Raw genomic sequence first — 14,555 nt, 5'->3', positions numbered from 1 at the left:
AAAAATTATTGAGGATCTCTCCCAAAGAGTTTTTGTTTATCTGGATTAGATTTATAGACATTTACCATATTGGAAATAAAAACTATTTTTGAATTTGTAAACCCTCTAAAAGGGTTTCAGAGGTCCCCAGTATTCTCTAGACCATACTTTGAGAACCACTGAAGATATAAAACCTTTATGCTATCAAACATTAAGAGGGAATGGTTATAACCTGAGGCAGAGTAACCAAATCAAACATTAAGAGGGCATGGTTATAACCTGAAGCAGAATAACCGAATAAGGCAATTAGGGAAACTGGCTCAGGCCATTAAGAGAAGTGTGACACAACAGCAGAACCAAGAAAACAATATACAATATGCCTTCAACTATGTAATTGGAAAGAACAAAGAAACAATGCAACTGAATGCTATGAACTTGCAATGACTAAGTTTGGTTCTAAGGATGAGATATAAGAATTCACCTCCGTACTTCATTTTTTTATGGTAGGGGAGTTAGGAAAAATAATATTCTACTTAGTTAATTTATTTGTTGGTTTAATTTCCTGACCCTTTGTTTTGTTTTATTTTTGTTATAAGAGATGACTCTCTAGGAGCAGCATTTAGGGAAACATATTGGGATGTTAAAAAAAAATTTTTATCTAAAATATTTTTAAATGGTTTTTGAATGAATGCCCAGACTTAGAAATTTCCCTGAAATCACAGAATATCAGCAGTAAACTTACATGAACTGATGCTAAGTGAAATGAGCAGAACCAGGAGATCATTATACACTTCGACAACGATATTGTATGAGGACATATTTTGATGGAAGTGGATTTCTTTGACAAAGAGACCTGAGTTTCAATTGATAAATGACGGACAAAAGCAGCTACACCCAAAGAAAGAACACTGGGAAACGAATGTGAACTATCTGCATTTTGGTTTTTCTTCCCGGGTTATTTATACCTTCTGAATCCAATTCTCCCTATGCAACAAGAGAACTGTTCGGTTCTGCAAACATATATTGTATCTAGGATATACTGCAACATATCCAACATATAAAGGACTGCTTGCCATCTAGGGGAGAGGGTGGAGGGAGGGAGGGAAAAAAAAAATCGGAACAGAAACGAGTGTCAATATAATGTAATTATTAAATAAAAATTAAAAAAAAGAATATCAGCAGTAAAGAGTCCTCCTTCCTTTTTTTTTTTTTTTTTTTTGCTTCTCTCCAATTTATCCTGCTTATAGCTCTTTGTACATAATTGTTCTAATGTTGTCTGCCCTATTAGATGGTGAGCTCTTTGAGGTCAGGAACTGTCCTTTGTCTTCCTTTGTATTACCAGGGCTTAGCATAGGGCCTGGCATAGGGTGATGCTTAATTAATGCTTATTCACTGACTTATTGAGGGGGGAAATTGATGCCCTGACTGGAAACTAATCCAACCAAAGGTTCTTGCCTTGCAAGTCAAAAGACTTTTCCCTGCACAAGGCATCAAGGGTGATGATGATCCTTAGTATTCATAGGAATTATGTTATGTACTACATATTTGTGTTAGATCCATTGCCTCTGAAGGGGTCCCGCTCGGACTCCAGAAGACCTGAGATGGAGAACAGAAGCGGGTTCATCCCAGTTACAGGCGCCGGGAAGGAGGCGGCAGCGGCAGCTCTCACTCCTTCCTGGGCTTGCTGCTCCCTGAGTTACAGACAAAAGTGGCTGCGAGCCAAAACAGAGCGGGGTGCATGGCACAGAAGAAAGGCTGCTTATATAAGCATGATTACGTCACTTGGAGTATGCGTGGCCCTAACATCCGGGCTCCTGGAGGCCGAAACCCCTACACCCCCCCCCAGCTTAGTTCGGTGTGAGGCCAGTGCCCAGCACCCACTCTCCACAACAGCGCCGGCTCCCGTGAAGAAGTCGGTCAAGGGCCGTCTCCAGGCCGAGGCTAAGTGGCCCACCCGGGGGCCAGCTGCGAGGCTGTAAATGGCCTGTATGGGTGAGCTCCTGGGCTGCAGGGCTAGGAAATAGTGTGGCTAAGATCAGGAGTGTATATACAGGGGGCACAGGTACCACCTTGGGCAGCTGTGAGGAGGTCAAGGCCAATCAATTTCGCAAGGCAACCTTCCGCCTTTACCCAATTTCATCATTCAGGAGGGATATTGTGCCATAAAAGGCTGGCTCGGCCTGTTCCACATGGAGAACCAGGACGGTCATCTGTTGCAGCGTGCATATGATCCCCCTCGATGTGCCAATGTGGCTAATTGTCTTCTCCAGCCCATGCCGACTGGCTGCCCTCCACAAGGAAGTGGGTGGGATTCCCCCGGACATTTTGTCGGCCGCAAAGGCCATTGCTTCAGTAAGGGATGTGCAGACACAACGCATCTTCTCCGTCCTGCCCACCCCCAATCCCACAGCCACCAAGGTTTCCCCGAAAAGGCTGCCCCAAATGCGCCAATTCTGCTTGGCTGTATGGAAGGTCCCTTCAGTGACGTGTGACGGGCTCGAGGGCTCCCCCAGGTTCTGGGTAAGTTTCGTTTCCTGGGTGACTGTCAGCATCATCTCCCTTCTGAGCGAGCTCCAGCTGCAGGACCCGGACGCACCTCCCCAGGGACCCCTCCCGGCCCTGTAGTGCATAGATGGGCCCGTCCTGCGTGGGAGTGGCCGCAGCTGCAGCCGAAGGTTTCTCCTTTTCTAACTCGCCTTCAGCAGGGACGCCGGGGTATTGTCCGGAAGCCCTGCCGGACCCAGGCAGTCACGTGCAGAGGAGGCCCACTGGGCCGGGAGGGCATGGCTTGGCCCCCTCGGAATCCTGCCAACTAGGCCACTTGTCCCGTCCGTTGTCTTTGAAGGGGTCCCATTGGATTTCAGGGGGGGAAAAGACACGAGGTGGAGAAGAGAAGCCTCGGGGAGCAGGCGGCAGCAGCAGCAACAGCTCTCACCCAGACCCGAGCACGCTATTTATTGAGTCATAGCTAAAGTGGCTGCAAGACGATGCATAAATAAATGAGCCTGCAAAGAAGAAAGGTGATTTACATGATTACATCGCTCAGAGTATACCTGGCAGTCTACATCCGGGCCCCTTGAAGCCTATACCTTTATATAGCCTTTCGGAGTTTGCATTTAGATGCAGACTGGGGTGATGTGCAGGGTGGGAAGAGAATTGAAGAATGAGCTGAGTCCAGTCCCTCCCTAACACTTTTTAAAGAAGCGGCAGAACTTCCATCGATGCGCTCGATTATCCTCTCCATCGATGCGCTCGATCATCCTCTGCTCCTGCCCCGCAACCGCACTCGATTGGCTGAGCCTGAGCCAAGATGGCTGCGCCCATGTGAGTTGTCCGGTCGCTCGCTGGCATTCGGCGGCGGCCGCGGAGCAACGTAGGGGCGGCGGGGGCCGAGATGCTGAGGGCAGCGCGAAGGGCTCTTCTGCTGGGGCAAGTTCAGGTCCGGGCCCTGGCCTGCGGGCCGACGGCCAGAGTAGCCGTAGGACCTCAGCGCGCCCTGCTACCCTCAGGTGAGGGGAAGGAAGGGGAGAAGGGCAGGGGATGGGTAAGGGTGGGAGAAGGGGAGTGGCAGGCAGGACCATGAACAAGATCCGGGAAAGGAACCAGGCGGCGGGGCCGAGAGTAAAACGGCGACGTGGAATAGCGAAGACGAGATGAAAGACCAGGAAAGAAAGCAGGCGGAGAGGTCTGCGGGGGAAATGGGAAGAAACGGGACAGAACCAGGAAAGAAAGCAGGCGGAGAGGTTTGGGGAGGAGGAGTAAGAGGCCGGAAATCCGAGAGGAAAATACGAAATAATGCTGGATTCTGGGGAGGAAAGAACTGAAGCTAAAGGAAGAGGGGGAGGGGGGAAGGGAGAGGGAATCCGAGGCCACTTCCAATCTCCCCTCCCCCTTTCACTTTCTAGGAAATGGCCTCCTCCTGCGGGCAGCCCGAGCCTATGCAACAGACAAGACGCCTGGTAGGTGCCCCCTGGCGTGGCTCCAGGGTTGGACTTGTCTGAAGTGAACAGTAAACACCACCACCCCCCGGGCTTTAAGGAAACCTCTGGGGGGAGGAGGGGACGGGGACGACGACCTGGGATCAGGAAGGGACTCGGTCTCCCCTTAGTGGGCCAAGCCTTTTGGGTGAGTCACACTGAAAGAAGAATTGCTCCTCCTGCCCTTGGTTTAAAAAAAAAAAAAAAACCTATTCAGAAAGAACTCTGTTGTCTCCCCAAAAGTTTTCTGTTTCCTCTTCGTCTGGGACCTTCCCTCTGAGACCATCCTGCTTATGGTTATTGTCCTTCTCTTCCCCTTTAGATTGGGAATCCTTTGAAGACAGAGGCAGTCTTTTGCCTTTGTATTCCCAACATTTAGCATAAGGTCTGGCGCTGATTAGGTATGGAATAACTATTTAATGAATGACTGATTTAAATGGGATACATAAGTTGTTCCCTAACATCTTCGAGGCCCTATCACAGCCTTGGCCACCATCTAGTTTTGCACATGAATAAGCTAAGACTCCAAGAGTCTCAATGATGTGCTCAGTCTTTTCTAATCCAGTAATCTGGTCTTTGGGGGCTGAGTGGGAGCAGATGGGCAAGGGTGAGAGCTGATCTTCCATGGTTTCCTTTTGTGCCTGCCTTAGCCACCCAGTCCAGCCAGATGGATGACCTGCCTTCCTCCATTCTTCTGAAAGATTACCAAAATGTCCCAGGAATTGACAAGTACGTATGTATCATGGTCTGGAGGCAAAATGTGGGAGAAAAGAGATAGAAAAGGCCAGTTTTGAAGAAACAGATCACCAGTATCATAAACTGATCATTTCCCATTATTTCTGTTGTTCAAGTATAAGAGGCTGGCCCTACTTTGGGGAAGTGATTAAATGGGATAAATTAGTGACAGCCCAAGGAAACCAGAGAGCAAGAAAAGTGATCTGGAGAGCTAGAGGCATTAGCCATTCCCTTCGTCACTTGCTTATCATTGTGACAAACAGAAAAATAAGTGATTTGAGGCTTGAGATGTGTTTGGAAGATTCTCCTATATTCTGGTTAATATTGATATCCAGCCTTCCATGTGACAGGACAGCTTCATTTTCTTTCTGTCACCCTATGAAAATCATTCTGCATGGTCCCTCCCCCCCCCAAAAAATCATAATCTATCATTCTAATCTTGGGGGAGAAGACCTCTCTTTTCTAGAGAAGTTTCTGATCTGTTTGAGAAAGAAGTTCTAGGTTACCATGATTTTCCGGACAAACCTGAAATATGGGGCTCCCTCCACCACCAACCACCACATCTACTCTGAGACTCTTCACCATTGCGATCTCCCTACAGGGTCGATGATGTTGTTAAAAGGATTTTGTCCCTGGAAATGGCCGACCAGGTGAGTGTCTTCTCTCCTTCCGCAGGTACTTTTTTCCCTCAGCTATATTCTTTATCAATACCCATCTACGGTACATTGTCAGAACAGGATGAGCCATGGGATCTGCTCTTGTTTTCTCTTTGGCATTTATTTCCATTAGATCTAAACTCAGACATAGATATGTTGCATACCAAGTATAGTTTGCCAATGTAATATTGACACCACTGAGCAGAATTATTTAATGAATTCTCTAAATTGATTTGTTTTATAAGAGGAAGTGGCTGGAGAATCACTTTGGCCTCAGGAAGTCTGAGATTGGTTCCAATCCTGATCCTGCCACTTTGTTACCTTGGACAAGTCACAATTATCTAGACTTCTATTCCCTGATCTATAAGTCAAGGAAATTAGACTGGTGAGTCAGAGATATAGAGCTAAAAGGACTTTGAGAAATGGGCTAGCCCAGCCCCCATACAAAGGAGATGAAAGTCTGAGAAGTACAATGATTTGCTTATAGTCACATACCAAGTGGCAGAGACTGAGTTCAGACGGAGTTCTCTGACTGCATAATCAGTCTCTCTTGGGTACTTTCACACTACCTCCCCAATCACCATCATGATTTCTTCTGTCATAGGACACAGCACTTCCTATACTGCAAATCTCTATATAAAATATCAGCTGATGTATAATTATAAATAATGGAATGGAAAGCACAAGGCCTTGCTTCTTATGAGGAGGATGGAGCTCATCTCACTTTGCTTTCTGTCCCCAATGGGATATCAGGCTCATGTCCTCTGTCCTTCAACACATTTATTTATTAAGGGTCAACCTCAAACCCAGTGCTTGGTTCCAAGGCCAGCTAATTTACTCACTCCATCCTGCTGCCTCTGGCAGCCATTGGCCATGTAATCCTCAGCATGTCACATTGTTAACCACTCAATGCCCTAGGTTAGAAGTGTCAAACTGGCAGTCCACAGCAGTCCTGATTGCAGCCAGAACTAGGTCAAAATGTTGAGGTCTAGATTTGGGGTACCTAAATGAAATTAGAGTTAAGGTCTAGTGGCAGGTTTGGGGTACAGATTCGGCGCAAGGATACGGCAGTAAATGGGTCTAGTAGCGGCATGAGTTCCCAATAAAAGCATTTATTGGCCCAGAGAGCTAGATTGATAAAAGAGGTTTATTTATTAGGTGAAGATAGAGATAAGGAGGGGCACTGGACAGAGGGTCCTCACCTGGCTACCATGTTTGGAATCTCTGCAAAGAGGGGTTCCCAGCATGGCCTTTTTATAATAGGAGACTTAGCTTGAGGGGCTTTGGGGTGTCCTAAAGTTGGCTCAAAGCCGGGTGGGGCTGGGAACAGGTCAGATCTTCTATTGGAATTCAAAGGGACCAGGATTTGTGAGTTAAAGGGCAATTTACATTATTAACTAGGAGAGGATGGGAATCTAGAAAGGAATCTTTCCCACATCAAAAATGTAACTTAAAAATATTTAACAAAATAAATACAATAAAACAAGACTCATCCTAGAAGGATCTTTATGTATATTTAGTGACTCTCATTTCTATTTGAGTTTGACACCATTGCCCTCACTAACTCTTAAAATCCTGCATTTTAGAGAAAGTCCCTTCAGAAGCCCCCAATCTCCTTCCTCTGTACTCTGGAGTCAGTCCTCTTCAATGCCTGGGGAATAATGTTGTGAGCTTTTCCAAGACAACTCTTAGAGTAGCAGTATTCCTGGAGGTTTGAGAACATGAAGGGTGTTTTGAGGATGAAGGTGTCCAAACCATACATTCTGCTTTGTTCCCCCATCAGAGGGAGAAAATGAAGGTAAAGACGGAGCATTTGATAAATAAGATCACAGCAAATCCAGAAGATACCACATCCTTGGAAGCTCGAGGTTAGTCCTGTTGCTATATTCCATCTTCTGCCTTTTCACTGACAATACCTTCTACCTAGTCTTCTCATCACCTTCTGGCTCCCCTGGCTTCTTCCCACCTTTTGCAGGAAACCTTTCCCCATCCCTTCCACTACTTAGTGCCTTCTAAGATTACCTTCTGTTTACTCCTTGTGTATCTTATTTTCATAAAGTGTGTTTGCATGTTTTCTCCCCCATTAAAATTTTAGCTCCCTGATGGCAGGGACTGTTTTAGCCTTTCTTTGTCTTCCTGGTATCTGGCAAGTGGAAGGTGCTTAAATTAGTGATTGTTGAATGACTGGACTGCAATTAACTCTCACTCTCCCAACAAGTGCTCTGGGCCTGGTTGAGCTATTCTCAGAGGAGGGTCAGAAACTTGGTCACACAGTTAGGAAATCTGAGATTTGGAAAAGGTCTCAGCGGAATCTGAGATTGTGTCCCTGACACATGCTCATGCAGCCTCTGCTTAATCCTCTCCTGAGGAGAGCCATTTCCTCCCGAAGCAGCCATTCCCCTTTTTAGAAAACTCTCACATCAAACTTAAACAGATGCTGTGTAGCTTCTCTGTTGTTCCGGGTTGTGCCCTCTGGGGCCTAAAAGAACAACTCTAATTCCTCCACAAGGCTGTGCTTCCCATAACCAAAGTCAGCTAGCATCTTTATCCCTCTCCACTCCCATTTCTCCATCTTCCAGTCTGCCTAATCTTTTCTTCTCCAGCCTAAATACCTTCAACCATTGCTCATGATACCCTGAACTAAAAAGTACCCCAGGTATGATCTGACTAGGGCAAAGAATAGTGAAACTACAGCCTTCTTGTGGTCAGTGCTGCTAATGGTGCTGGGAGAACCCAACCATTAGTAATGGGTTTGGCATCTTAGTAAGTTAGTTTCTCAGTTAGAACCACTTTAGCTCTCTGTCCATTCTGGTCTGTTTTTCTCTTGAGTCCGATGAGGCTGGGATAAGAGAGAATCAATGACGTTTGGGCTCTTGTCTTACTCAAATGAGTCAGGAACCAAACAGCTTTGAGAACTACTACCAGTCACAGCTCTGCTACTTACTGTATATGACATATATGGCATTTGTCCTTTGTTCTTGAAGGACATCGGGGAGGGGATGCTGTGACATGCAAGTGAATTGGATTTCAAACAGGAAGGACTATGCAAGGTCACCTGCCCACTCTCCCCTCCAGAGTCATCTGGGTTCAGTGGCCAGATATAGATCAGAATGACTGGAGATGGCCCTGTGTGAAATGGGACCTTAAGTCTCTTGGCTTCTCTAAACCAGAACTTCGTAAACTTTTTCTATCCCCTTTTCACCCAAGAAATTTTTATACGATCCAGACATACAGCTATGTAGGAGGTATGGAAATATTTACTAATAATTAATCCTAAAGAAATTTGTTTTTAAACAATTCTTTGGTATACATACAGTTTTACCACTTATTAAAGATGAGAGCAAATTTACATAGTAATGGAGTAATTGTTTATTTTTACATAAAGAATATTTAGTGAAATATTCAATACTCTAGGATATAAAACATTCATAAAATTTTCACTGTTGCCACATTCAATTATTTAACTCCATATAGAATCACAACCTACACTTTAAAAAGCTTTGCTCTAGCCTATAATTACCTTGTATGTAAAAGAGTGATAATCTGGGAGGCCCCTCTAAACTATTCATCTGTGTTCTGTGTTCCAGGTTCCTCCCGATCTCACATTCTATGTTCTAAGACTCCTCCTAACCCTAACTTCTATGATCTAAGGCCTCTCCTTGCCCTGAAATTCTATGTTCTCTAACATTTTTTGTGTTTTAAGATTCCTTCCCAGTGGGATTTCATTCTGTGACGTGTTTAAATCTCCCTCCCTTCCTTGGACACATTTTCCTCTTAAAATTAAGGAATTTGACTTGAGTGTATGTAAAGTCCTTTCCAGTTCTAATGGGCAAGCATCCATCTAACCTCCACTTACCCCACCTTTTACTTGGGCATCCACCTATTTATTACAGTTTCCTTTTCACTCATAATAACCCAAACTCTTACTTCTACCCATGGCCAGTTTCTGTTTACTATATGGTGAGTTCAGTATCAAAGAGACCCACATGAAGGTTCAGAGGGCCTGCTTTCAGAACCTCTTAGCCCTGTTTGGGGAAGGAGGCCTCAGTTTTCCATCCCTCTGACAGTTCTGCCTGTCCAATCTGATAGCAATAAAACCTCTCTGCTACTCAAAAATTCTCAGGACTGATAGAAAATATCTGTCCAATTTAAGTGATATCTTACTAAGTACATACAGTGTGCTCGCTCTTTCTGTTGTTGAACCTGTGGACGGACCACCTGTGAAATACTTCTTAGCCATGCTTTAAGGGAGCTGGTCCTTAGGCCACTCCTCCCCCCAAATCTTCTTTTTACTGGAGCAGAGGTTAGTTCAGCTGAGTTTTGAAAAAGTAGTGTGTCATGATTCATTCCTGAGAGAACCCCATTAGCCAATGGTTTCTCGACAAAGAACCGTCATAATTCTCAGAACTCATTCTCCCATGTCTGCCAGAGTTGGGCTGCCATCATTCTGAGGGACTCTCCTCTGTACTGTCTTCTGCTTTTTCTACCCTGCCCCAAAAATAGTAACATCTGTACCCATAGAAATGAAGCAAGAACTTGACGGAAGTTCTTGGGGATGCTGAAGGCAGAGTGGGAACTGACAAATGAGAAAGAGTCATACACTGCTAAATGCAAGCAGGAACTTTAGAGGTTATTGGGCATCCAGAACGCACCTGAAGAAACAGGCAGAGAGCCAGAGAAGGAAAGTGCTTTCTCTGTCCAAAGTCCTGCAGCGCAAGCTCCCATCTGGACCTCAGGCCAGGGCTTGACTCACGTGCAGGCCTGTTTGTGCTGCTCCCCATCCTGCCCTCTCATCCAAAAGGAATGAAAGGAGCCAAAGACCAAGGCTCCCACAGCCATTTGGGCCACTGGCAGCTTATGAAATACTAGTCATTTACTGGTATTACAGAGTGTCTGTAGTTCTGACCTTTGATACAAACTGACTACATGACTGTGGGCAAAGTGACTGAAGAGCTGCTGATCTGAATTATGGTGGGGTGGAAGGCGGGGTTCACATGATAGGATTACATCTCTACCCAAAAGAAATGGTAGGTATAAAGGTCAAAGTTACCTAAGTCAGATGGTAGTGGTTTTTGATCTCCCTTCAGTTCTGTCAGTCAATACATTTGTTAAGCACCTACTCTGTGTTTGGCACTGTGCTGAAAGCTGGAGATGCAAAAAGAGGCAAAAGTCTACAGTCTAACGAGGAGACAATTTGCAAAAAGTTTGTACAAACTATAGGTAGAATAAATGGGAAAGAATTGAGAGAAGCCTCTGGCCCTAAGAGGGTTGAAGAAGGCTTTCTGTAGAAAGTGGAATTTGAATTGTGAATTACAAAAAGTAGAAAGGTCAATACTTAGAGGGGAGGAAGGAGGGGGTTCCAGGCTTAGGGGACAGCCAGAGAAGATGTCCAGAGGATAAAAATGGGAGTATCATGTTCATAGAACAGCCTGAAGGCCAGTGTTGCTGAACCAGAGTACCTCTCACAGAAGTGAAGTGTAAGAAGATTTTTTTGACTCTTGAGTTCCAGTTATTTGCTGTCCTGACTTTTTTGTTTTGTTTTATTTATTTGGTTTGTTATTATAGTTATAAAATTGACAGTCAGAATCCGAAACTATGAAGAACACATGCAGAAGCATCACAAGGTGAGCTATCCCCTCCATTCCCCCTCATACACACCTTCCTTTCCCTCCTCCTTCCATCCCTTCCTCCCTAGAGAAAGATTTGGCAGCACCTACAGTAAAGCAAGGTCTGGATTAAGATCTTACTGGGAGGAGGTAAAGGACAATCCTCATTAAATATTTATGGGGAGAGGATGTTTTGATTTACAATTAAAGTAAACTGGATATAAAATTTTGGATAGCTTGAATTAATCCTATTTCTTGTGCATAAACATGTACAACTTTGCTTGCAAATGAGAGTTTCTCCTTGGCATTCAATAGAATTTTTGCCCAGACACCAGCTGGACTCTGTCAGGTACTCAAAAATTAACTGAGTTTTCCAATAACCAAACTAGATATAATTTCAAGGGAAATGATTTTATATGATAATCAAATGGCTTTATATTAAATGTCCTTAAAGTACTACTTGAGTGTCAATGTGTGCTAAAATGACACTAGATGGCACTAGTTATCAATATACTGGCATCAATGAAATAGAGCAAGTAAAACATTTGGGAAACCTTAAAACCCTCTCTCCATACAGCTGTTATTTTGTTTCTTCTGGGAAGCTCCCATCACAAGGGAAGTCTGAGGCCCAGACCTTGATTTCAGAGGCTACAGGGTTCATGAAATAGATTGGATTGGAAGTTTGGAAACATAGATTGGAATCTGAGCTGGACAAATCATGTAGTATTTGGCCCTCAGTCAGAGTCCATTAGGAGAGAGATTAAGTGACTCTGAGGTCCCTTCACCTTAACATGTCGCTCTCAAAATCCCACTAGCTACAACTTGAGTTGTATCTCTGTGACTTTGAAGCAGTGAATAAGTCCACTCCTATCTGAACTTGAAGAAATAGAGTGCCCATCAGAAATTCATGTGTTCAGTGCCTTGGGATAGAAAGACAAAGCCAGAAATAGCCCCTGCCCTTATGAACCATACAACCTATTAGAATGGGGAAGGAAACTTGTTCAAGAAACTAGCCCCCACCACTCACTTATGGGGGGAGCACATGACATGACAAGATTCCTCAGTAGAATAATGGTGTCTGGGCCATGAGCCCCCTCACAAAAACACTGCTTGTGGACCAGCCTTCCCACATTGCCCTTGGCAGGTGCCAGTTTCCTAATTTGATGTTTGTACAGGACAAGGCTCACAAGCGATCCCTGCTAATGACCATTGACCAGAGAAAGAAGCTCCTGAAGAAACTTCGGCAGACTAACTTTGAGATGTTTGAGAAAACATGTAAAGTGCTGGGCATTGAGTACACCTTTCCCCCTTTCTATTACCGCCCTGCACACCGACGGTGGATGACTAAGAAAGCTTTGTGTATTAAGGTAAGGATCAGAAGCCACTTTTCTTGGGCTGCTGTAGAATGGGTTGAAAAACTAAGGAGCTAAATATATAGATCTGCCAGCAGCATAGAGTAGCCTTCCTGGACTTCAATTTATATAGAGTAGGTATACAAAACAAGTATTTGCTGATAATTATTTTGTGAGCCCCACATTCAGTAATGTGATCCCACAACCCACAGCCTAAGAAGCTTTGGTGGAGACAATTTTTTTTTTCTTTCATCTTGGCTGTTAAAATAATGTTTTCGAGTATGAGAAAGTCTATTCTGTCAAGTGGGAGACAGATTAGATTTTCTGCTTAGCCTTAGAGAAATAGCAGGAGGTAAGAAGAGGAGGTAGAGGGAGGCAGATTTTCTTCTGTCAGTGGGATATCTTCTATCAGATAAGTTCATCATTGACAGGCTTTAAGCAGAGACTGATGACTTTGGCTAAAAGGGATTTCCCTGTTAACATCTCTTCCACTTGAGTAGAATTCCAGCATATTCTGCTTGGACACTTCCACGGATGAGGTTTTACTTACCCAGAATTCGAGAAACATTCTCTCTGATTTCCTTCCTTAGGTGTTCCAGGAGACACAGGCGCTGAAGAAGCTTAAGAAGCAAGAAGAAGCACTAAAGCGTGAAGGAATGAAGAGGCCAGAGAGTCGGAAAGCTTCAGTTGGATAGCCCAGGCTCCACCAATCATGAGGCACTCTATCTAATAGCAGAAATAAATGAGTTAAAACCCAGTCTTCCTCATGTCCTGGCAGATTATGGGGATAGATGGAGTTTGTAGATCTGAGAAAAGTGAGAGAAGCTTCTCGAAGTATGTAACAGAAGCCTCAGAGAGGTAGCCCAGCGGGCCAGCTCCCCAGAGGCCACACCACATCCCAGCCAGGCATTTGTCCACGGGCTTGAGTGTCCTCATGAACATTATAAGTCATTTCTTAGAAAAGTTAGCTTCTGAGGGCAGGGGCCCTTCAGCCCAAAAGTCCAGAGGTATCATAGAAAAAGAGTACCAGATTTGGAATTGACTCTAGGTTTCCATCCCACTAATATACCAGCAAGTTGTATGAACTAGAGCAAATCGTTAACATCTTCTGAACTCCAACTCCTTCATATCCATAAACTAGGATGTTAGAGAAGGTGGTTTCGGGTCCCTGCCAGAATCCTCAATATAGAATTACAAGTTGGAAGTTATATTTCAGTTCAACAAATATTAATTCAGGCTGTATGTGTCCCAGTCTTGGCCAGTCAACTTATACAAATGTGCTCCTGACAACAGTGAACAAAACATTGAGCATATACTGTGTAAGAGGCCCAAAACCAGCGAAAGTTGGAAGAAGGAGGTAGTGGTGGAGAGAGTCAGGGTACAAGAAGAGAAGGCCTAGCCTCTGCCCTTGAGGACCCAACAGTCAAGTCAGAGAGACAAATATGAAAATAAATGACAATAAGATGTAAGGAATGAATGGGTGACAGCAACAGTAAATGTGGTTATTGTCCATAACATGGGAAAGTCACTGAGCTGGCAAACCAGAGAAGACGGCCATTACTGTCCTGAAGAATGACTTAAAAGATTGGGAAGGGATTTGACTGGCAAGGCAAAAATGGACTAGCATAAACAAGAACAGGTTCTCATGAAACCATAAGGAAAAGATGGACTAGCATAAGCAGGAACAGGTTCTTGGGAAACCATAATATGAAACAGGGCCACAAGCAAATCAAGAAACTCCAGTGAAGTCTGAACTTGATTACAACACTCCCAACTATATATACATGCATATTTGTGAGTGTCTATCTTAAAGAAGAATGCTATTAGCTATTGGAGTCCCAGGAAAGAACCAAAACGGGTGCTACTTGGGCTAAGTCTTACTAGTTGCAGGGGGAAAGAGTTCAAAACCATCAAGTACAAAGTACCTTGATAATAGGGTTCATAGAAAGAAAGGAGCCAGGTTGTAAAGAGCTTTTAAGTGACTCTGGTCCTGGAAGTAATTGGGAGTTGCCAGAATTTATTGAGCAATTGGGTCCCCGTGCTCAAAGCAATGTTTTAGGAAAATTGCTTTGGGAGTTCAGTAGAGGGTGGATTAATAGTGTGGAAGCGCTTGGGGAATGGAGAAGAATTGATTATTAGAATAGTTAAGGTGAGTGGTGATAGAGGCCTAAGAGAGTGGTGACTGAGTGTACCTTTGAGAAATAAATGATAAGGCTTGGCAACTAATCATATATGTGGGGTAAGAGAAGA

At 44.4% G+C, this 14,555-nt stretch overlaps 1 protein-coding gene across 1 annotated transcript; it reads left to right on the top strand.

Moving 5' to 3' along the window:
* The first annotated feature begins 3,285 nt into the window (after nt 1-3,285).
* On the top strand, nt 3,286-13,062 carry MRPS15 (mitochondrial ribosomal protein S15). Its single transcript, XM_051987709.1, has 8 exons — nt 3,286-3,488; nt 3,885-3,938; nt 4,607-4,685; nt 5,293-5,341; nt 7,131-7,215; nt 10,913-10,971; nt 12,129-12,320; nt 12,896-13,062. The coding sequence occupies exons 1-8, from the start codon at nt 3,374-3,376 to the stop codon at nt 12,998-13,000; spliced, it is 738 nt and encodes a 245-aa protein (XP_051843669.1). The 5' UTR covers nt 3,286-3,373; the 3' UTR covers nt 13,001-13,062.
* Nucleotides 13,063-14,555: the final 1,493 nt, after the last annotated feature.

Source organism: Antechinus flavipes, chromosome 3, assembly GCF_016432865.1.
Source record: "Antechinus flavipes isolate AdamAnt ecotype Samford, QLD, Australia chromosome 3, AdamAnt_v2, whole genome shotgun sequence".
NCBI lineage: Eukaryota > Metazoa > Chordata > Mammalia > Dasyuromorphia > Dasyuridae > Antechinus > Antechinus flavipes.
This window is presented reverse-complemented; position numbering and strand designations above follow the sequence as displayed.

Excerpts from the sequence above, each read along its gene's own strand:
- MRPS15 (XM_051987709.1), top strand. The coding sequence starts at position 3,374 with ATGCTGAGGGCAGCGCGAAGGGCTCTTCTGCTGGGGCAAGTTCAGGTC. Across the intron at positions 7,216-10,912 it reads CACATCCTTGGAAGCTCGAG|TTATAAAATTGACAGTCAGA; the intron begins GTTAGTCCTGTT and ends TTGTTATTATAG. Across the intron at positions 12,321-12,895 it reads AGAAAGCTTTGTGTATTAAG|GTGTTCCAGGAGACACAGGC; the intron begins GTAAGGATCAGA and ends TTCCTTCCTTAG.